Source organism: Leopardus geoffroyi, chromosome C3 (assembly GCF_018350155.1).
Source record: "Leopardus geoffroyi isolate Oge1 chromosome C3, O.geoffroyi_Oge1_pat1.0, whole genome shotgun sequence".
In the NCBI taxonomy this organism is placed as follows: Eukaryota; Metazoa; Chordata; class Mammalia; order Carnivora; family Felidae; genus Leopardus; species Leopardus geoffroyi.
Genome location: NC_059338.1, coordinates 77,349,852 through 77,372,591, shown reverse-complemented (window position 1 = coordinate 77,372,591; position 22,740 = coordinate 77,349,852). Strand labels below are relative to the sequence as shown.

Genomic DNA, 22,740 nt, shown 5'->3' with positions numbered 1-22,740 from the left:
CCTTGCTCTTCGTTCTTCCACTGGCATCCTGCAGTGTACCCACAACAAGCCATTGGCTTTCCTGGACGAGGAAGGTTCTCAGGTGTCTGTACCTCCACTGTTCTGCACCTGCTGTCCATTCTGCCGAATTCTTATTTTTCGTGCATGTTTCCAGGACTTTTGCTTTTCCCTGCTTTTGAAACTAAATGCTGGCGTTGGCATTTCTGACAGTTTTCCCTGTCCCTTCCCGCTCCCTGCTGGGCAGTTCTGTGCCACCTCAGTGCACAGCGCCACCTCGCCTTTGCCACGGCATTTGACACGTTGCATTATCAGTATCTCTTTAGTGGCCTGTCCCCTCTCTCGCGCCACCTCATGCCAGAGTACTCACTAGACAGTGGCGCTCCTTTTCAGTTCATGGTGCTGACAGAGTGCCAGGAACAGGGTAGGCGCCAAGGGGAGGTTTGCGTTTTTAATTTAACAATAATACTCCTGGGGCGCGTGGGTGGCTCAGTTGGTTAAGCGTCTGACTTGAAAGCTTAGGTCATGATCTCACCGTTAGTGAGGTCAAGCCCCGCGGCAGGCTCTGTGCTGCCAGCTCAGAGCCTGGGGCCTGCTTCCGATTCTGTGTCTCCCTCTCTCTCTGCCCCTGTCCTGCTCACTCTCTGTCTCTTTCTCTCAAAAGTAAACAAACGTTAAAAAAATTAAAAATCTTACTCTTTCCATTAGGAACACCGGCTTCTTTTAATTTATTAATTCACCAGAATTATCAGTAATACCTGCCTCATACGACTTACCTCATTATTAAAATCATATCAATTTTGTTTTTGTTTTGTCTGTATCTTGTCTGATGGCTTTCTCCTTCTTGCATTGGTCTTTGGAAGATCACCAAATTACTAATCCGCCTTTAGGTACTATGGGGAACACGATGGTTTGTATATTGTGTGCTAACTGTCCTTCACTTTTATTCTTCCTCTGCCCCTGTAGAATATTCTGTTCTATCTTCTGCGAGAAGTACTGGACACATAGCTGTTCAACAAATATTAAGTTCCTCCTTTGTGAAAAAATATTAAAAAATTACGTGATCATGTAGAAAATGTATATGCCTTATTCCTGCAAAGACAGTACGATCTCTTAGTATTGATACTCATGTTACAAGATGGAACACATTATAATATAACTTCCTATTTAGATATTTATGTTTTCCTAAGCCGAGTAAATTGAGGTTTAGTATTTAATAGATGCTTATGAAGAGAGAATAACTAAGGTAATCACTTTAAAATCAATTATTTGGCTCATACCCTCTCATACAGTGGCTTCTGGTGTTCTTCCTCTGTTGTGTAATTTTAGAAATACAGGACAGAGGTCTCCATGAGTAATGCTTTAGTAAAATAGTTAATTATATGCTATCCTTCATAAAGTTCTTAATATAGGTCAGGCATTTTGCTGGAATATGTACATATATGTGTATATATAATTTCTCATCCTTTCAAAATACTTAAGGGATTCACAGGTGACAGGTAAAGAAACAGATTCTGAGATGTGAATGAGCCTGAGTAAAATCATCGATAGTAAATTATGGAAGCCCATCTAACTCCAGGTCCTTTCTCTTACCCCTTGGCCACATTTCTCTGCTTCCACAGATCCGGTGGTGATCGTTAAATTGATTAGCATTGATAATACCGATGTTCCAAAATACTTAGATGTTATTTTCAGGCTCATTTAAATATTAAATAAATACCAATGAAGTCCAAAGTCATTATGTAATTGACTAACACCAGAAACTTAGTAATCAGTTTTAGGGTAGGATTCACACATTCATGGACATAGATGTCATTGTAATATATCCAATTTTATCTTACAAAATGACCATTTCTCTAAACCTTTTTGAATTCCACAGTGCTTTTAAAATAACCATTGTGTGCTTGTTACTTTATCTGCAAAATGTCCTCAGTTTGAAGTCTGTCTCCATAGAACTAAGGAAGATGGCTTTTGCTCTTGCTGGGTTTTCTTTTTATTGTTGAGTTGTAAGAACTTTTTTTATATTCTGAATATTAGACCATAATCAGATATGTGATTTGGAAATATTTTTCTCCTGTCCCATGGATAGTCTTTTCATTTTCTTGCTAGCATCCTTTGATGCATAAGTTTTTAATTTTGATGGTCTATATTTTCTATTAGATATTTCTATATTATCTATTAGGTATCTATTATCTATATTTTCTTTGGTTGTTTGTGCTTTTGCTGGCATATCTAAGAAACTAATGACTGATCCAAAATCACAAAGATCTACATCTGTGTTTTCTTCTAAGAGTTTTGTAGTTTTATCTTGTATACTTAGATGCATGTTGCATTTTGCATTAATTTTTGTATATGGTGTGAGGTAACAGTCCAGCTTCATTCATTTGCATGTGGATATCCATTTGTTCTCACACCATATACTGAAAAGACTGTACTATTCACCATTCAGTTGTCTTGGCACCCTGTTGAAAATGAATTGACCATAGATGTGAGGGTTTTATTTCTGTGCTCTCAGTCTCATTCTGTTGATCTGTGTCTCTACCACTACCTCACTGTTGTGATTACTTAGCTTTGTAGTAAATTTTGGATTGGGGAAATGTAGGGTCTGTCCTCTGGAATGTTCCCTATGTAATGAAAAAAGAATGTGCATTTTACCCTTACTGGGTAGAGTGTTCTATAGATGTATGTTAGTTCTATAATTGTCTGTTAGGTATAATTGATTTGTATTGTTCAAATCTTCTATTTCTTCTTTGATCCTTTTTTCAGGCATTATTTTTATTATGGAGAGTGTGATATTGAAGTTCCCAATTATTATGGTTAAATTGTCTATTTCTCCTGGTAACTCTGTCATTTTTTACTTCATGTACTTTGAGCTCTATTATTATTTATGTGTGTATATATTTGCATACATTTTTCGAATTACCATCTTGATAGACTTGACTCTTTTATCATTATAAGTAAATGTCCTTTTTCTCTGGTAACAGTTTTTGTCTTAAAGTCTGTTTTGTCTGATATTAGTGCAGCTACGGTAGTTCTCTTTTGATTCATGTTTCCACGGTATGGTATATCTTCTTTCCTCCTTTTCAATTTATTTTTATCTTTGAATCTAAAGTGTGTCTCTCGTAGACAGCATATGGTTGGATCTTTCTTTTTAAGCAGAATGCCATTTTCTGCCTTTTAATTTATTCTACTTAGTTTAATCCATTTACATTTAGTGTAATTACTGATAAGGTAGGATTTACATCTCTCACTTTGCTTTTTTGTTTTACCCTATGTCTTACGTCTTTTTGGTACCTTACTCTCCCCTTTTGTTGTTAGGTATTTGTTTATTGTATCACTTTAACCCCATTACCATTTCTTTTTCTACTTTTTATGTTTTTTTTAAAATTATTTTCTTAGCCTGCCCTGCAGATTACAATTTGTTTTCTAATTTATATCAGTCTTTCTCAGAATTATACCAACTTAATTTTAACAGGACACAAAAACTTTGCTTCTCTTTAGCTCTGTCCTCACCTGCCCACCTTTGTATTGTCACTGTCATGAAGATTGCAGCTTCCATACATTGTGTGTCCATCAACACAATTATAATTAGTTCTTCATTCAGTTGGTTTTTAAATCAAATAGGAGAAAAAAAAGTTACTACAAAAACACATCTATAGTTTTGTATTTCCCTAAGTAGCTATCTGTATCAGTGTTACTTATTTTTTCACGTGGACTCAAGTTACTATCTAATGACTTTTCACTTTACATTAAAGACTTCTTTTACTCTTTTGTGTAGAACATGTCTGCTGTTGAATTCTGTTTTTGCTTACCCGAGAATATATTAATTTTTCCATTAAAAATTTTTTTTTAGCATTTTATTTATTTTTGAGAGAGAGAGAAAGGGAGGGGCAGAGAGAGAGAGAGACACAGAATCCAAAGCAGGCTCCAGGCTCTGAGTTGTCAGCACAGAGGCCGATGTGGGGCTCCAACCCACGAACCGTGAGATCGTGACCTGGCTGAAGTTGAACGCTTAACCAACTGAGCCACCCAGGAGCCCCAAATTTTTCCATTTTTGAAGGATAGTTCTGCTGGTTATAGAATTCTTAGTTGACAGTCTCTTGCTTCTAGTACTTGAAAAGTGGAATCCCATTGTCTTCTGGCCTCCATGGTTTTTCTTGAGAAATCAGCTTTTGATATTATTGATACTCTCTTTCACATGATGAGCGGCTTCTGTCTTGCTGCTTTAAGATCTCTTTGTCTTTTAACATTTTGATGATGTTTCTAGGTGTGGGTCTCTTTGAGCTTACCTTACTTTCAGTGTTTTGAGCTTCTTGGTTGTGTAGATAAGGTTTTTCATCAAATTTGGCAAGTGTTTAGCCATTATTTCTCTTTCTAATCTTTTTGCTTCTTATTTTCCTCTCCTTCTGGGTATCTCATTATGCATATGTTCCTGTTTGATGGTGTTTCACAGGTCTCTGGGACCCTGTTCATTTTTCCTTATCCTTTTGTATCTTCTTCCTCAGAATGGATAATCTCAATTGATCTACCTTCAGGTTTACTTACTCTGTCTTCTGCATGGTTATATCTGCTGTTGAACCTCTCTGGTGAATTTTCCCTTCCAGTTATACTTTGCCACTCAAGAATTACTTTGGATTCTTTACTATTTTTATATCTATATTTAGTGAGGCATTGTTATTATCCTTTAGTTCTGTAGACACAGAGTATCCTTTAGTTTTTAAAATATATGTAAAATAACTGATTTAAAGTCTTAGTCTAGTAAGTCCAGCGTCTCGTCTTCCTCAGGGACCATTTCTGGTGATTACTTTTTTCTCGTTATATGAACCATACTTTTGTGTTCCTTTTCATATCACCTAATCTTTTTTACTAAGACTGGACATTTAGTGTGTCAGCTATGGAAATCAAATTCTCCTTCCTCCCAGTATTTTCTGTTTTCCTTTTTTTACTTAATGACTTTTCCAAACTCATTTTGTTAAGTTTATATTTATTATGTGTTATCACTGAAGTGTTTCCTATCTGTTACCTTAGTGGTCAGCTAATGATCGGACGGCGTTTTTATTGAATGCCTGGAGACTGAGTACCAAGCAGGTTGGAACAACAGGTCTTTAAAACTCAGCCAGTTGGTTTACAACTAACTCTTTCCTTGACCTTGCCTTTCCTTCTTGTGAGAACCGCAGGGTCATCCTGAGGAGAGAGCCTAGGGTCCTCCCAGGTCTTTCCTGGGCCTGTACATGGCACTGTGCAGCTATGTAGCCTTCTAGATTCCCAGGAGTATGTCAGAGGTTTTCAAAGGGAGAATGGATATCTCATCCTGGCCCTTTTCTAGGTGGCTTTTGATTAGACTGTTGTTTGCTCCAACCACCTCAAGTAGCTGAAATCTTATGTAATTGCCTCTATTTATTTTCTTTAAATACCCTCAGGGAAAAGGCTTTTTGCACTGGATGAGTCCAAGCCAGGTCAGATGCAGTCCTCAGGGAATGAGGTTGAAAGAGCCCCGCCCTGTTCTCCTCCTGCAGTGGCCCTCAGCCTGCTGGAGTCCACTGTGGTCAAGGCTGTGGGTTTTCAAGGCTCCTGCAGAGCAGGGAGTGAAGGGTGGGAATAGGGCTCATTAAAACATCACAGAGCTCACTGCTCCTACCAAGGTTCAGCCAAATTTTTAAAAATAAATGCTCCTTAGATCTCTGCAAACCTTTTGTTAATTTCCAGAGTTTTGAAACTGTTGATTCTAACAATTTTTGCCAGTTTCTTTTTGCTTTTACAGAGAGAATTTTTGGAAGTTCTTGTCATTTTCACTGATGTCACTCTTAATATTTTTCTTTACACTATAATTAGATGTGGAGTTAAATGTTAGCTGAATTAATAAAGAGTCACTAAGAGCAGAGTGGTTCTTTTTGTCCAGAAACTTTTCTGAACTTTTTTATACTTCTCCTGTTTTATTGTAGGACTATGATGATGGTTATGGCACTGCTTATGACGAACAGAGTTATGATTCCTATGATAACAGCTATAGCACCCCTGCCCAAAGGTAAGAGACCATCTCTGACTGGACCCTGTTAACAGACACTTGTGCCCTTCCACGTTTATGCACTCTGGGAACCGGATGGTGATCAGACAATGAGGGTAATTTGACTTGGCTTGCTTTGTTTCTTGTTTGTTTTAATTGGAGAGGCCCTCTCCGTCTTAGCAACTAGCATGCATCACCCCTCCAGAACTTAATGTAGTGTTAAAGCAATGAAGCTTGAAAAATAAAAATTGAAGTTTTATGTACTCTACAGTTTTAACTCAGTGTTCAGTGTATTCTAAGGAAAAACAATGTCTTCAAAGTCTGTGGCTCTTCAAGTGCCCCAAATCACATGAACAATGTGGAAATACCCTGCGTTGTCAGTGCCTGAGGAGGAAAGCCCCAGAAGTTTAGCTTGGCATTCCGAGAAGGTTTCTGTTTCTCAGCAGCAGCGATCCTGTTTTCTAACAACTTCAAATTCATATTTGTGAATAATGAGTTAGCTCCGCTTCATTTTCTAAAGAAGTATTTACCCAGAAATAAGTAAGTGTTATCAGAGGCAAAACAGAGCTTTATAGTTACCTCCTGTGATAATATACCTTGATGTTCATTGATATATGAAATCAGTGTTTATTCTGTTCAGAATGTTTTCCTAAATGCCTAGAAACCTCTTTATGTTTAAAATTCTAAGTGGAGGACAATGATAGACACATGTACAAAACAAAATAGCGGCTTTACAGAGCATAAAAAAATACAAATTGCGTGGTTGTTTTGATGAAGTATAAACCACTTCTGAACTCACGTGGCACCAGGCAACTTTGAACAGGCAGCTGCTGTTACTCGTGAGCTCTGGTACCCAGGTTGACAAGGATATAAAATTCTTTTTTCTTTCAGGCTCAGGTCACATTTTTTTTCTCCTATAACTTGTAACAGTTGAGACCCTTCAGTCTTGGACTCTCAACTTGGTCTTGGTCTCTGTGAGTGGAAACCTGTGCATCGTGCTGGTATCCTTGAGGGTGTTGGCGCAGCCTGGGGGGGACCGGCACTGGTAGATGCTAGCCACGACGTCACATGGTATCTCATTTAAGTGTCCCGGCAACTGTATCAAGTATGGGGCACCGTTCTCACTGTATAGATGAAGAAAAGGAGCACAGAGCACAAGATGAAGCCATTTGTCAGAAATCCCCTGTGGAGTGTAAACCTCTTACTTGCTTGTGTCTCGTTGAGTCTGAATGGTTACAGCAGGAGCTGACGTATCTGTTTTACAAATGGCGAACTGAGGGCTCAGAGAAGTAAAGGAGCAATCCGGAACGTGAGCCTCGACCTAGGGAGCTTGGAGTCTTAATGTTAGAGTGATAGCATTGTTAATATGATGGATCACGAGTGTTCATCCCTTTGGTCATTTACGTAGCCAAAATTTGTTGAATGTCCGTGTGCGTCGGGGATGCTCGATGCTTGGGATACAAAGACTATGGAGGCAAAGACCCTTTGAAAAGCTCACAGGCCAGAAGGGGAAAAAAAACAATACTTAAGAGTAATGTAATACGGTAATCGTTATGAGAGGTCTGAGGAACACTTCGGGATTTCCAGAAGAAGGCAGCGCTAAAGTCTGGTTGAGAACCCTGAGGACCTTTCACTGAGAAAGGGAAGGGTGAGTAGGAGTCACCAGGGTACAGACAGGGAAGGGCATTTCGCCGAGCTGGAAGAGCGGGGCCCGGTGGGGGCAGCACGTGCCATCTGCAACTCCAGTTCATGGGCAGAGCTAGAAGGTGAGGCGCGGCAGGGAGGTGGGGGGAGGAGCGGCCGCACTCTCCCCCCTGTGCGTGCTGAGACTCGGTGCCACGGGCAGCAGGTGGCCCGGAGCCCCAGAGAGTTACACGCGAGGCGCGGTGAGTTTCGACTTGGATTCCACGGCCATGGAGGGGCTGGACTGACAGGTGGGAAAGCCTCGAGGCAGGGACCAATTAAGAGGCTGGTACATCATGAGGCCTTTAAGTGTCAGGGAAGACTCACTTAAAGAGGCATCTTGCCTGACAACCCCCCGTCTGCCGTCTTTGAAGTGATCTTTGCAGTGTTGCCACTCATCGTACCTGGAGGAGAACAGAGGATTGTGTGAGGGTGGCACACGTTGACAAATTGAGAAGCCACTCTTGGTTAGGTGTTCTGAGTGTTCGTCTAATCCTCATGACCTGTGACGTAAACGTCAGTCCTTTCAAAGAAGAAGGAAACTGTGATTTATCAGAATTAGACAACTTGCCTAAGATCACACAGCGTACCGGCAGAGGAGCAGACTTTGAACCTACACGTGTCCCCTCATGCCATGTGCCCCCCCAACAGCTGTCCCCCCCCCCCCACACGCACACACACACACAGCCTTACTGGGTGTGACTAAGCAGCTGCTCTACTGGAAACTCCTGGAAACTAAGCAGCTATACGATGGAGGTTGACAAGATGGTTCTATGCACTGTATTAGTTTGCTAGAGTTACCGTAACAAAATAGCCACAGTCTAGGTGGCTGAGGCAATAGAATTTTATTTTCCCACAGTTACAGAGGCTAGAAGCCCAAGGTCTAGGTCTTGGGGGATTTGGTCTTTCCTGAGGCTTCTTCCCTTGACGTGCACATGGCTGCCTTCTTGCTGTGTCCTCACGGGGTCTTTCTCTGCACGTGCATCTCTGGTCTCTGTGCATGTCCACGTTTCCTCTCTTCCGATGGCACCAGTCAGATTGGATGAGGACCCACGCACAGCCTCATTTTAATTTAATCACCTCTTGAAGGGCCCCATCTCCAAATACGCTCCCATTCTGAGGTACTGGGGGTGGGGCTTCAACATACGATTTAGGGTGGGGGCACAGTCCAGCCCATCGTATGCACATACTGTAACACTTGGTTTAAGCACAACACTGAATGTCTCAGAATTAGAAATCTGGTATAAACCAGTTAGGATACCAAACGTTCAAATCATCCCCAGGACCAAAAAGTGAGTACTAACAAGGAAATCGCCGCCGATTCTTTTTCTCTCCCTCTCTCTGCCCCTGCCCCCTTTCTCAAAGTAAATAAATAAACTTAAAAAGAAAAGGAAATCGCTACCACCGTCCTCTTCAGCGACTTGAGTGTTTACTCTGTGCTTGGTACTGTTTCGTGGGCTTCACATCAATTCTCTGTCCCCTCTCAGCGTGCCCCGAAATAGTGCAAAATTCAAGTCTAAACATGCCATTCCCTTGCATACAGGTTCAGAGAGGTTAAATGGCTCATCATCCACACTCGAAAGGCTGAGCAGTGGTACAAACCCACCTTGGCCCCAAAGCGTTCTCTTTGTACTTTGTTGCATTGCCTTTCCAGTCTGCTTTGATCTCAGTGGCTGGAATTAATTCCAATTAGTATGTCCCATAAACGGTCTTCAAAAATCTAATACTTTGTGATGCTTTTGAATCCCCTAAGAATTAGGCCTCCCATCTGATCAGGAAGCATTGCCTTATCAGACGTGGACTACCTCTCTCAAACCTAGAATTTCATTTCTGCTGCGTGTTTTTGTGGGACCAGACTGATGGAATTAGGGGCCTTATTTTTCCGATTTTATGTTAGTTCCTTTTGGCAAATAGCATTCACCGCCACCAAGGAGCACACAGCCTTAGTGTTCACTAACAGAGAATGCCCCTAAACACTTGATCCGTGGTCTGAAAGTCCTGGACTTTGCCACTTCAGGTCCTGTAAAATCGACTTCGGACTTCAGTAGTCCTCTCACGTGTGCCGTATAGTTCAGTGTTACTGCCGAATTCTTTACTTGGTTGGTCTCCTCTTAGATCACAGAGCTGTTCTGAAGACGTTCTTTGACGCATGGTGTGGAAGAAAGAGCACAAGCACAGGTTCGACCGCACTGTCCACCGTGGCAGCTCGCACACGTGCCCGCCGAGTGCTTGCAGTGTGGCTGGCGCGGTGGGTGTGCTGGGTGTGTAGGCCACGCGGCAGCATCCAAAGACTTCGTAGGAGATAGACGATGAAATAAACACCTTGCTGAAATTAATTTTACCTGTTTCTTTTTAAGAAAGCTTTTTTAAAATGTTTATTAATTGGAAAGAAAGAGTGGTAAGTGGCGGAGGGACAGAGAGAGAGGGAGAGAGAGAGAGAATACCCAACAGGCTCCACGCTGTGAGCACAGAGCCCGACGCAGGGCTTGAACTCACGAGCTGTGAGATGGCCCTTGACCTCCCGAGCCAGCTGGGCCCCCCTTTTGTTCTTTTTAACGTGGCTACTAGCGAACTTTAAACTACAAATTTCTCGTAGATAATGCAGCCTTAAGTAAGACCGTGGCTTGCTCTGTCTCTGGCGAGACAGCACAGCGTGGTGTCTCTGGATGAGGGCGCCCACCCCTGGGGTAAGCAAACCAACACACCAGGTACAGAGAGGGCCAACACGTGGTCATCCTTGTAAACTTCTGATGTTTTGTGTCTCGTGGAAACATAACTTCTTAATACTGTGGTACACGTGCTACACGTGCATGTAAACGGTCACAGTTATGAGATCAAAAATGGTTCTCCTGATACGGATGTGATACAGAAGACTTTTGGAGATCCAGGCCACGGTGGTTAAGAGACTGGTCTACCTGTATTTAGACCCCACGTTGATATTTGCTGGTTATGTGGCTTTGGGCAAGATGTTTGACCTCTCTCAGCCTCAGTTTGTAACCTGTGCAACTTTGCTGCTGCTTTAGACAGCCAGCCTGAAAGTTGCATGAGTCAGGAAAGCCCACAGTCTCTGGGAACCATGGAGAGGGAGGCATGTCAAACACAATAACTTATGGGAGGCACCCAGGGCAGTCGGCGTGCCAGGCAGTTGGGACAGTGTGGGAGGCACCCGGGGAAGTGTGGGAGGCAGTTAGCACCGTTGAGCTGAGTAAACACCCGCTCTCCTTCCCCAGTTCGAAATCAGTCTGCTTCTCATTTCACACAGGGAAGGCACCAGCAAATCCGGAAAGAGTGTGTGTGAGTAAATGATTTACAGGGAGAGTGAGAAGAGAGGGACCTTGCAGAGGGCATGGCCAGTGTCGGTATTTACCGTAAATGGATTAGCAAACTGAGCAGCCGTAACCCACTTGAAAACACAACAGAGCAAAACAGCAGGCCTCTATGGCTGGCCATTGGGTATTATTACCTGCTGTGGGAAGGGGTCCCTTCCAGTAATGACGTTTAAACTTCATGAGCTGGAATCATTTTAGGACGCTGTTTTGTTGCACAAATACCGGTTTCTCTCAGGAGGTTTTACAAGTTAGGATTTTTTTCTCCCAATTTTCAAATACCTTGTATTAAAATTAGAGTACAAATGAGACTCCCTGCAGAGTGAGAGAAAATTCGGTGTAGTTCAGCTACATTTCCCCATTGATTTTTGTAATGACCTTGGTAGTGCTGACGTTGTGGTGTAAAACAAAGCATTGTTTATCTAACTCCACACATTTAATGAGTACCAAGCTGTCAAGACAGTTACTGTGAAGAGAAATGGGAACGGTTCTTTATGATATTGGAATTGTTCTAATACACGCTGGTTCAGAACTAGTTATTGATTGATTTTGGACACACCTCCCGAATAGCGCTGGTGAATACAAAAGAGCAGGTGTTACATGGCCTCAGCCCTCAGGGACCTGCCTGCGCCTGCTCTGGCAGGACTGGAGTCTTCACAGAAGTCCTAGTTTTGACTCTTGGAAACCCTTTGTAAATATATCCGTTTCGTTCTCAATTAGATGGGATTAGTTCTTCAGCGGATGTTTTATTTATAATCCTACTGACACTTGCCGTTGCACAGCACGGTGACCGTAGCTGGTAACACTGCGTTAGACTAGGTGGGTTTGCCGGGAGAGTAGATGCCAGGTGCGGTCACACACAAAACGGTAACTTGGCGAGGCCAAAATAGGTCAAGAGCTTTGAAAACTATCACAGTGTTGTAGTTGGTGTGTCTCGTAATTGTAAATTCGCAAAGGAATATTTGATCCCTCCTGTGATCACAAAGTAGCACAAAGACACACACTGCACAATATCGGTTTCACTAAGGCACATCCGTGTGAGTGTGAGGTCTTTCTCCTCTGTGTTCACTTTAACCTTAGAAGGTGGATATGATAATCCCCATTTTAGTCTTGAGAAAACTGACGTCCAGAGAAAGACTTAGTAAGTGACCTGAGTTACCCACTTGGTGACTATTGACTTCAGTCCTTTCTCTTTCCATCACAGGAATGTTCTTCCAAGAGTAGTACACGTATCGCTAATGTTTCGCAACATGCTTGCAGGTGGCACACAGCCAGACCTTTTTTTTAGATAAAGGTCTGATGATTTTAAAGTTACTGGGAAAATAATCAGCATGTCATGTCAGGCACATGATTTTATGAATGTTGCTGTAATTCGATTACGATACATTAAAGCGGAAACAAAGTCTGTATAGAAAGTAATGTTAGGTCACCAGGTGGGTGGCTGGTGCCCATGATGGCGGACGTCCTGCCACAGGTCCGGAGGTGCCGCAGGGTGGCCGACACCACAGTCAGTATTTGTTTCCCTGGGTAATGAATGGCCAGCTAGGGAGCGCCACTGCTGACATGGGAAGGGTGGCCAGTGAGTCCGAGGGCCGTGTTTAGGTCTCCCTCTGAGTTACTGAACTCTTGATACTTTGTACTAAAAGCAAGCCAAGAAGTTTTATAGCTTCAACAGGAGATTCCTTAGAATTAACAAAAAAAGAAAATAGGGAAATCTTCCAGATTCATTAATTTGGCACACATTGAAGAAATCAAGTGTCAATTAAATACTTCGGAAGCATTTGTTACGGTACCGGATGTTCTTGTGCCCGCCGTTTCGTTTTATCCCCAAGAACCTCCAGAGGAGCGTCAGGCTTTACTTTTACAAAGAAGGAGACTGACGCTCAGGGAATGTGAACTTGACCAAAGTCACCTAGTTGACAAGTCGCAGCTCTCTTAAAGTTCGAGCCCGTGTTCTTTTGCTTAACCTGAAGGCAGCAAGTGGCAAAACCTGGCCCTGTAAGTGTGGAGAAATCTCAAGTCCTGTACTCCCCTCCGCTCCACGTGGCATCTTCACGGCGACCTTTACAAGCACGTGGAAACATAGGCGAGGGGCGGACACAGGCTAGTGGTCGTAAATCAACTGCCACCGTCAGTGCACTCTTTCGTGTTCTTGAGAATACACGAGATTTATCGCTGAGGAATTGCGGAATAATGGCGGTATGTGGAAACCAAGTCCACCGGGGAGATGTACTACATCCTTTGGACTTCGCGCTGCCTTCTGCTTAATAGCGTTGAGAAGGCTGAAATGGTGCTTATGATCAGCCATTCAGAGCCGCGACAGATGCTGTGAGCCCGCGCACAGGCCAGGAGCGTCGCTGCTGAAATGTAGGCTATGTGACAGGGTTTCCAAAAAGTTGGCGTGCTGGTGAGCAAACCCCAGCGTTACACCTTCGCTATAAAATTGCGATCTCCTCGGGGGCTCCCCCTGTGTTGCCTTCCGCCTTGCCCCACACATCCTTAAAATGTGTTTTTGTGGATTTGTAGGAGACTTTCCCTAACAAATCCTCTATGATTTCGTTAAATTGTGGCATGATTTAGTTTCAAAGACGGGGGGGGCTATAACACCCCCGTTCAAAGCAAACCAGGATTTGAATCCCGGCTCCGTCCATCGCTTCCCTTGCTGCGTGGTTTGGGCCTGGTCACTTGTTCAGTCTTCTTCTCTCATCCGTCAAACGAAGACAGTATTTGACTCGTAAGATGGCGATTGGCTGGGACGGCAGGCGTGATGTACAGAGCAGAGGTTCGGTAAACTCGCTCACGTGGCACGTACTGGCCGCCACACATTGTGCATTTCGCAGCCTGGTGGCGGCAGGTCCCTGTTACCATCCCATTGCACAAAAATGAGGAAATTGCGGCACGGAGGCCGTGGAACTTCCCTGAGGCTCCTGGAGAGTAAGTGCTAGCTAGAGGTGGCCTGTGAGCGCAGACAGTCGGAGCGGTCTTCTGTACCGTCTGCCGTGCACCGGCTGCTGTTAGGCGTGCTCGGTTACCGCATCTAGAAACTTGTGCAGACTTTTTCCGAGGAAGACTCCAGTCGGTAAAATCCCAACAAATAATCTGAATAAAATTATGCATGCCGTTTTGATTGCCCATTTGTGAGACGGAAAAGTATTGAAGGCATCATTTAATTTGGATGATTGGAGTCCTAAAATGTTTGGAGGCACAGACGTGAGGTCAGAGCTTGAAGTTACTTGTGAAGAATGATTTATAATAGAGAACGTCAGGGCGCTTGAATTTCTCAGAATCTGGTCAAACCTCATTTACCGGACTCGCAACTTGAGAGGCTGAAATAATTCAGACATAGTACAGATTGTATTTGCCCTTCTATTTGTCACCATGGAGGGACATGTTCCTTTTGGAAAGCAATTTACAAGTGTTCATCAAGAACCTTAAGTGTCCATAACCTTTGACTCCATATTTGCACGGTAAGTGTCTGAACTTATTTTTCGGTGAGTGTCTGACAGTGGAAGTATGCTTACCAGCACTTTAACGTGAATAAGCAGCTCCTGGCAGAGTTCAGGGAAGGAGATACGACATTTTAGATGTGGGAAAAAACCTATACGTATCACCTTGGCCGAAGTAACACCGATAAAACAGTGCCTTAAGGAAGGCTGAGTCAAGACTTGGTTCATGAGGATGGAGAGCTGCTCCTGGATATGAGTCACAGCTCTGTGTCGGCCAACAGTGCAGCTGAGGCCACCTGACCTAACCTACGCTCAGGTTCCTTGTCCGTAAAACGCGGGTGATGCTAACAGTAACTACCATATAGGACTCTTCTAGAGTTGACGAGTTTAAGTATACGGAAAGCACTTTGAACAGTTCCTGGCACATTGTAAATGCTATCATCAGCTGTCATCACTGTAATTATCTAAAAATCCTTGGGGCTAAGAGTGAGATTCAGAATTTTTGAATTTTGGAAAGACAATATGGTTACGGACCATCTGTTACCCAACTCTGGTGGAGGCTTGTGCTTCTCCAGGAGAGTGGTTACCCCTTGGATTATTTGAAGTTTAAGATCAAGGAAAATGTGATTACAGAGGGATGAAAAGCATGTATGGCAAATTGAAAAGCGAAGAGATTTCTGAAGAGGGACGTGGTGCTCAGCCTTGGCGGTTACCAGTATAACAAGATTGTTCGTGCTAGCAACTGACTGTTAAATAGGATGGATTAAAGGATTAGTAAAGGACCATCCCATCCATTAGAAGTCATCACGGTGGCAAGGCCTTTCTCGATTTGGCCCCAATTTTGTCTGTAGCCTCATTCAGGTCACCCACCGATACAGTCCAACCTTATGTTGAATTGTTCAGTCTCGGCTTGTGGGTAATTTGCTCGATCACACATTCAGTAGGTGTCAGAGCGTAAGTTATGAGAGTAAATTTAATTCCTTCATGGCTCCTTCAGTTATTTTCCCTACATAGACCTTTTAAGGACATTGTGGTTGTTTGGCATATTTGTATAAAACTTAGATGTGATTTCTTTTAGACTTTTCCAGAATGGCACAAACAGGATGATTTGCTTTTCTGTACATTTTAGTCCTTGCCACATCACTTGCATGAGCAGTGGGCTCCTTGAATCAGTGGTTTTCTCATCCGGCACATGTCCCTGACCCTGTCTTCGTGGCACATCCCCTTCCTTCCATGTCCTGTTACGCACTAAGCCGACCTTCTGTGTGTTCAAAATGCTCTCTTTGCCCCTCCTCTCCAGTGTGCCTTCTAGACTGTTGAGACTGTCTGCTTTTTATACAGAGAGGCCCTCGAGAGACCCTTTGTATTCATCTTTCTGTTCTCAGTACCTAGTGCAGTCTGGTCAGACAAGTGATCTACCTGTGTTTTCAGTTAAACTAATAACATTCAAGAAGTCAGCATCTGTTTTAAAAGTTCCTTTACTGGAAACACAGTAAGAAGTCTGATAGCATTGAACATCTCCTGTGAAAATGCATGCAGTCCTCCCTCCTCCAGCTGTGTAGGAGCGTCCCTGATAACAGCCGTAAATAAAGAAAAAGCAGGTGCCCCGACCAGTCTTCTGTTTATTTTTTTTAATCTGGGTCTTGGTGTAGCACAGCTATCTGGAAGTTTTTAGACTCTACAGGTAACTTCGATGGGCCAACGATGCCAACGTTGAGGACTACCCTTCTTGACTAATAAGCATTATGTAATGAGGTATTATTTATACCTTCCTAGTGCCTGGCAGCTAGTTGCTAAGTAAATGTTTGTTTCCCAAAGAAATAAGTTATTGGCATTTCTGTAATGTCTTCCATTCTTTCGTTCAGCAAATGACTGCTGAGTACCTACTGTGTGCCAAGAACTCTCCTAGATGCCTGACAAGCGTCAGTGAACAAAAAGGATAAAGGTTGTGTCCTTATAGTGCTCAAATCTGGTGCTACTCATGTCTAAATATGACAGTCATGCTTAGCTTCATGGAGGAGGTGATCTAAGACTTGAACGAGGTGACAGTTTGCCCCGGGGACATCTGCAGGAGCAGAGGCCTGTGGAAAAGATCTCTGGGGGTCCATCTCATGTATTCTGGCATCTTTAAGGGCCGTGTTCTGCCATTTGAACTTCTAATTTTAAGTTATTTGGGTAGAAAACTTCAAATTTCCCTTTGGAATAAGATATTTTTGAATGATTTGGGACAAAATGTTTTCACTGTCCAAGAACATGCTGTAATGGCTTCCTATCCTTCTATCTCAGTGTGGTTGAAGGGGCTTGCAGACTTAAATCTCTGAAGTTACAGGAAGAGACTGTTGCCCACACTCACTGACTCCCTGGCCTGTGGCAGCTTTGGTTGGCAGGATAATGGCTCTCAAAAATGCCCACATCCCAATCCCCAGGACCCATGTTTCCTTACGGGGCAGCAGGGACTTTGACTTTGCAGATATGGTCAAGGATCTTGAGGAGGGGAGACTATCCCTCATGATCATAACTGAAAATTCCTTTACCAAAATATATTAGCACATCAAAACTCAGTTACATTCCACAACCAAGTAGAGTTTATCTCAGCAACGCAAGATTTCTATCATACGTGAAAGTCAATCAGTGTAGTTCGCCACATTAACTAAGTAATGGAGAAGAATCATGTGATCGTTTCCACAAATGCGGGAAAGATGTTTGACAGAATTTAACAAGCAGAGATGTGGGCAAACTGGAAATGCAGGGCAGTTTTTCCCAAGTTGATAAAAGACATGTGCCAGAACACACACACACACACACACACACACACACACACAGATACACACCCTCAAGCTGACATCAGACTTAACTGAAACAGTCCCTGCTTTCCTGCCAAGGCTAGGGGCACAGCAGGTTTGAGAGCCCCCGCTTGTGCTCGTGTTGTGCTGAGAGGCCCGATCTGTGCAGGAAGGTGAGTAAAAAGGAATGATAGGCATACAGACTGAAAAAGAAGAAGTTGACTGTCTTTATTCACTGATAACATGATCAGGTGGTTGCAAGTCCTAAGGGACCCACGAGAAAACTATTCAGACGAATCAGTCAGTTTATCAATTGTAACGCAGTCAGTATACAAGTCCTGTGTTTCCATGCACTAGCAATTAACAAGTGGAAGACAGTCCCCCAGAGAGACCATGTGCTGTAGCATTGAAAAACATAAAATACATAGGACCATTTTTAAACAGCTTTATTGACACATATTTTACATGCTGTACAATTCACCATTGAAATTAAAAAATGTAATTACTTTTAGTAAATTTGCAGAGTTGCGCACCCGTCCCCATAATCCCATCTGAGCACGTCTTTCTCATTGCCATCCACTCCCTCCTCCCTGTTACGGTGAGTCCCTTTCCTAGCTCCAACCCCAGGCCTCCACCAGCATCATTTTTATCTTTACAGATTTCCCTTTTCTAGGCACGTTAGATAGATAGACTCAAAATGTCTGCTCTTTTACATCAGTATTTTTCACTTGGCATTGTGTTTTTGAGGTTCACCCCCATTATAACATTTATCTGTTGTCTTCTTTTCTTACCGAATGGTGGTCCATTTATGGGTAGACTCCACTGTGTGTATACATTGCCCAGGTGATTCATACGGGGTTGTTTTCACTTCTTAGCTCTTACGAATGACACTGCTGTGCGCACTGGTGTGCAAGTCTGTGTGAGCTTGTGTTTTCACTTCCCTCGAGTAGATGTCTAGGAGCAGAGTTGCTGAGTCCAGTGGTAATTTTATGGTTGACTTTTTAAGAAACTGCCCAACTGCTTTTTGAAAGCAGCTCTACCATTTTAAATTTCCACCAGTGATGTGTGAGGATTCTTAGGGGTAATTTTCGCAAAAAAATGTGCAAGACCTCTATACTGACCACGGTTAGTAAAACACTGCTTGTAGGAAGTAATGAAGACGAAGCTAAATGGAGACACGTGCCCCATGCTTTCGTACTGGAGAACTCAATGTTGATGAAGATGTTGGTTCTCCCCGAAATTATCTATAAATTCGGTACAGTCCAGAACCTCTACAGGTAGGTTTGTATATTTGTTTATTTAAATTCAGAGGACCTAGAGTAGCCAAAGCAGTCTTGACGATGAAGAACACGTTTGGAACACTGACTTCCCGACTTACAAAACCAGAGTAAGGGAGACTCCGTGGTACTGTGCAAGCGTGGGTAACGGGCCAGTGACTGTCCAGAAATGGCCCCACACTTAACTGCTTTCGAGGGCACCAGAGCAATTGGGTGGGTAAAGAATTGTCTTTTCAGTAAATGTAATGCTATAACAATTAGGTGTTTGGGTAGCGGGGATAGATTTGATTCCCCCCGCCCCCGCTGCCCCCTCCCACCCCTCACTCACTCCGTTTACAGATGGTAATCTGAGATGGTTCATGACTTCAGGGTGAAGTTAAATTTATAAAACTTATAGGAAAAAATACTGAAAAAGTAGAAATGAAGAAAAGATTTAGAAATTTGACTCTATCAAAATTTCAAACATCTCCTAATCAGAGGACGTCATTAAAAAAATAGACAAGGGGCGCCTGGGTGGCGCAGTCGGTTGGGCGTCCGACTTCAGCCAGGTCACGATCTCGCGGTCCGTGAGTTCGAGCCCCGCGTCAGGCTCTGGGCTGATGGCTCGGAGCCTGGAGCCTGTTTCCGATTCTGTGTCTCCCTCTCTCTCTGCCCCTCCCCCGTTCATGCTCTGTCTCTCTCTGTCCCAAAAATAAATAAACGTTGAAAAAAAAAAAAAAAAAATTAAAAAAAAAAAAAATAGACAAGCCACTGTCAGGGAAAACATCTTTGCAACACATATATCTGACAAAGGACTTTTATCTGAACGCTATAAAGAAACTGTGAAACTCAATAAGAAAAACATAATCCAGTTTTTATAATAGGCAACAACCTAGACCAGAAGTGTCACAAAAGTATATGTTCAGATGGCCACGAAGAATATGCAGAAGTGCTCAGTCATTGGTCGTCCAGGAGGTGCAAATGCAAGTTACAACCTCCGTGGGGCGCCGCTGCACGTGCCCTCCCCCCTGCCCACCCCTTGAGCGGCTAACACGAAAATCACGGACAGCACCAAGTGTGGACACGGTTACAGGGCAACTGGAACTCATACATGTGTAAAATAGCACAACTATGAGATGTTTGGCCGTTTCTTCAAAAATGTTGAACATAGGGACATCTGGGTGGCTCGGTTGAACATCAGACTTCGGCTCAGGTCATGATCTTATGGTTTTTCGGGCTCACCGCTGTCAGGGCAGAGTCTCCTTCTGATCCTGTCTCCCTCTCTCTCTGCCCCTTCCCCGCTTGCACGCTCTCTCTCAAAAATAAACATTTTTTTAAAATAAATAAATGAACAATAAAGATGTCGAACATCTATCTACCGTATAAACCAGTAATTCTACTCCTGATAATTTTATCCCAGAGAAATAAGAATATGTATCTAGAAAAAGCTTTATGTAACAGTGTTCAAAGTAACATTATTTTTGAAGCCGAGCCTGGAAACGGCCCAGACGCCCTTCCACAGAGGAGTAAACTGTAATGTCCTCAGTGGAATGTTGTCCAGCAGCGGGAATGGATGAAATCATGGTAGCTGCCGTAGCGTGGGTGAAAACTCTAAGAAAACTTTTAAAAAGTACTCCCTACAAAGCTGTCAGTTTAGTAGCCATCTACTTAACGGCCACTGATGAGGCCATCTTACCAGGCCATCTTACCAGCAGCGGGAGAAGGGAGCAAACATGTGCAGTGGTCCCGTGAAGGTCACGACTTGGAGCACGCTGGTAATAACTAGTCCAAGGTGAGGCTGATGCCTACAGCGTCCCCGGGGGGTGCGCGGAGTGTCCAGAGAAAGATCGGTGGAGGCCAGGTTATGGTGGACCCGAATTCCAGGCTCCTGGAGTTTACACAATTTTTCGGTTCTTACAGACCAATATGCTCTCCACACCCACCACCACCATGCTGGTCCAGGGTCATGTCGTCTTGCTTGCTTCTAGAATACCAGACTTGCTGTTCGAATGCCCCACCTCCACTTGCAACAACCTCTTTCCTGTCGTTTCCCCATACTGCAGCAGAATGAGGTTGTTGTTTTTTTCAAATGTACTGTAATTATAGCTTCTCATACTGTTAGACAGTTTTCCTTCATAACTGCAATTTTATCTTGAAGTAATTCTCTGATCAGTGTCTGCCTTCTTTAAGTTTTTTTGCTGCCATACCCCCCAGTGCCTAGCACAGTGCCTAAAACATAGAAAATGCTCAGTAAATACTTATTGACTAAATATGGGGAGGTAGAATTTCACTCCACATTAGCAATTTTAAAACAGAGTAGACATTCCTATTTTAATTTCCTAATGTTGGATTTGAATTTACATACAATTGCTGTGGGGAGCGTACTTGAAATTATCTCCGTTCTACATATTTGAAAGAGTGAGACTGAATAATCTGATATGCACACTGATGCCAGTTACTGTCTGCCAGATTCTTCAGGAATACTGAAAACCATTTGCTAGTCCAACGTTGTCTCACAGGGATGCTGACGATCCCACAGAAAGTCAAATGAAGTTCCTTCCACTCTCACATACATAATATTTCACATGCATAGATACTGCTGATCACAGTCAGCTTTCTTTAAAAGTAATAGATAATGGCTTTGATTGTCCCACTGTCAGATGGATCTACCAGCAATCTTTTCCAAAAGACACCTCTGTGTAGCAGGTGGACGCCCTCGCTGAAAAAACAAACTCAAGATACCGTGAACAACTGCATTAACAAACGGTCCCATGAAATACTGTAAACTGCTCATAAAATGTGGATAGACCATTTTGAATGCAATGGAAAGAGCCAGAGGATCCAGTACTGAACGATTATGTGCCTTGGCACAAGCCATACTCGGTCTTGGGGCTTCACAGAGATGCATGGAAATAGGCTGATAAACTCAGCCCTCGTTTTTGTTCCCTGTCCAAAATACCCTTTTTTTATTTTTTAGACGTGGATGTACATAAACCATTCTTTTGAAATTAATTCTCAGCAACTTTCCCAACCTCCTTGTCACTTGGGGACTCATCCTGACTCTGCCCTTGCAGGGCTCCCCGCCCGCCCCCCCCCCCCCCCGCCCCACTCCAGTCTGTGGTGACAGTTACGTTCCATCACATTCCAACACGCAGTCTTGATGCTTCAGATAGAGAATTCTCGTCCAAACTTCTTGGGATGTCCAGGGGCAACCTGGGTGGCTCAGTTGGTTAAGTGGTCAACTCTTGATTTAGGCCCAATCCATGATTTCACAGTTCATGAGATCAGGCCCCACATGGGGCTGTGCAGAGCCTGCTTGGGATCTCCTCTCTCTCTCTGCCTCTCTTTCTCTCTGAAAATAAATAAATGTTAAAAAAAATTTTTCTTGGGATGTCTAGTGATGATATATGTAATTGATAACAATTTTTAAATCCTCTTTTGCCAGAAAAAATGTTATAAACAACTGATCTTGTATTTAACTATAAGAGATCTTAGTTCTAAACATTAATGTTTCTGACAAATTAATTCATCGTTGCAGTTAACAGCTATAGGACAAATACTGGAGCTTGAGTCAAGAGACCAAACTTTGGATCCCCAGCTGTCACATGTTGTGTAGATGTGAGCAAGCCAACAGGAAGCTTATGAAACCTTATATTTAATGAATAAAGTGAATGGACAAAACAGTGCTCACCTTCTGGAAAGTTAAACGGAGCTACGAAATTGCGGAGTACTCTGCAAATAGAAGGAAACTATTGTTTTTTTGTTGTTAGATGTGTGTCACTGAGGGTGAGCTCCCGACTCTCTTGCTAAGGAGAAAAAGGTTATGTAACACCAAACTAAGAACCCTTGAGAAAAATACTTCTCGCTTAGAAAGAACCTCTGTTTCGATAACAGTAATGACAACTGTCCTTAAATAAGAGCTTGAGGTGTGTATGTACCACATCGTCTTATATAAACCTCACAACATCTCAGGAAAGACTGAGTTTCAAAACCCTTCTCCAGGGGAGAAAATCGGATCAACTTTGCCTGAGTTGACACAGTAAATGCTGGAGCCTGGCTCCGGATGCTAGGCTTTTGCTTGTCCACCTCCAGAGCCTAGGTCTCAACTACTAATTACATGCTGCCTTCCAGAATGATTACAATAAGATGAGGAGCCTGCTTAAAGATGGAACTATGAGGGTCTAAGGAAAGTAACGTTAGCACAGCCTCAGCGTCAGTGGTGTTGCCGTGAAACACACTGAGCGC

General features: G+C 43.1%; 1 protein-coding gene across 2 annotated transcripts in view; it reads left to right on the top strand.

Annotated features, from left to right (window-relative positions):
- Window positions 1-22,740, top strand: part of KHDRBS3 (KH RNA binding domain containing, signal transduction associated 3) — a 183,113-nt gene that overhangs the window by 142,619 nt on the left and 17,754 nt on the right. For both annotated transcript variants that reach the window (XM_045453580.1, XM_045453581.1), the window contains exon 7: window positions 5,940-6,022. In XM_045453580.1, the coding sequence (XP_045309536.1) occupies window positions 5,940-6,022 (83 nt within the window). The remainder of the gene's footprint in view (window positions 1-5,939; window positions 6,023-22,740) is intronic.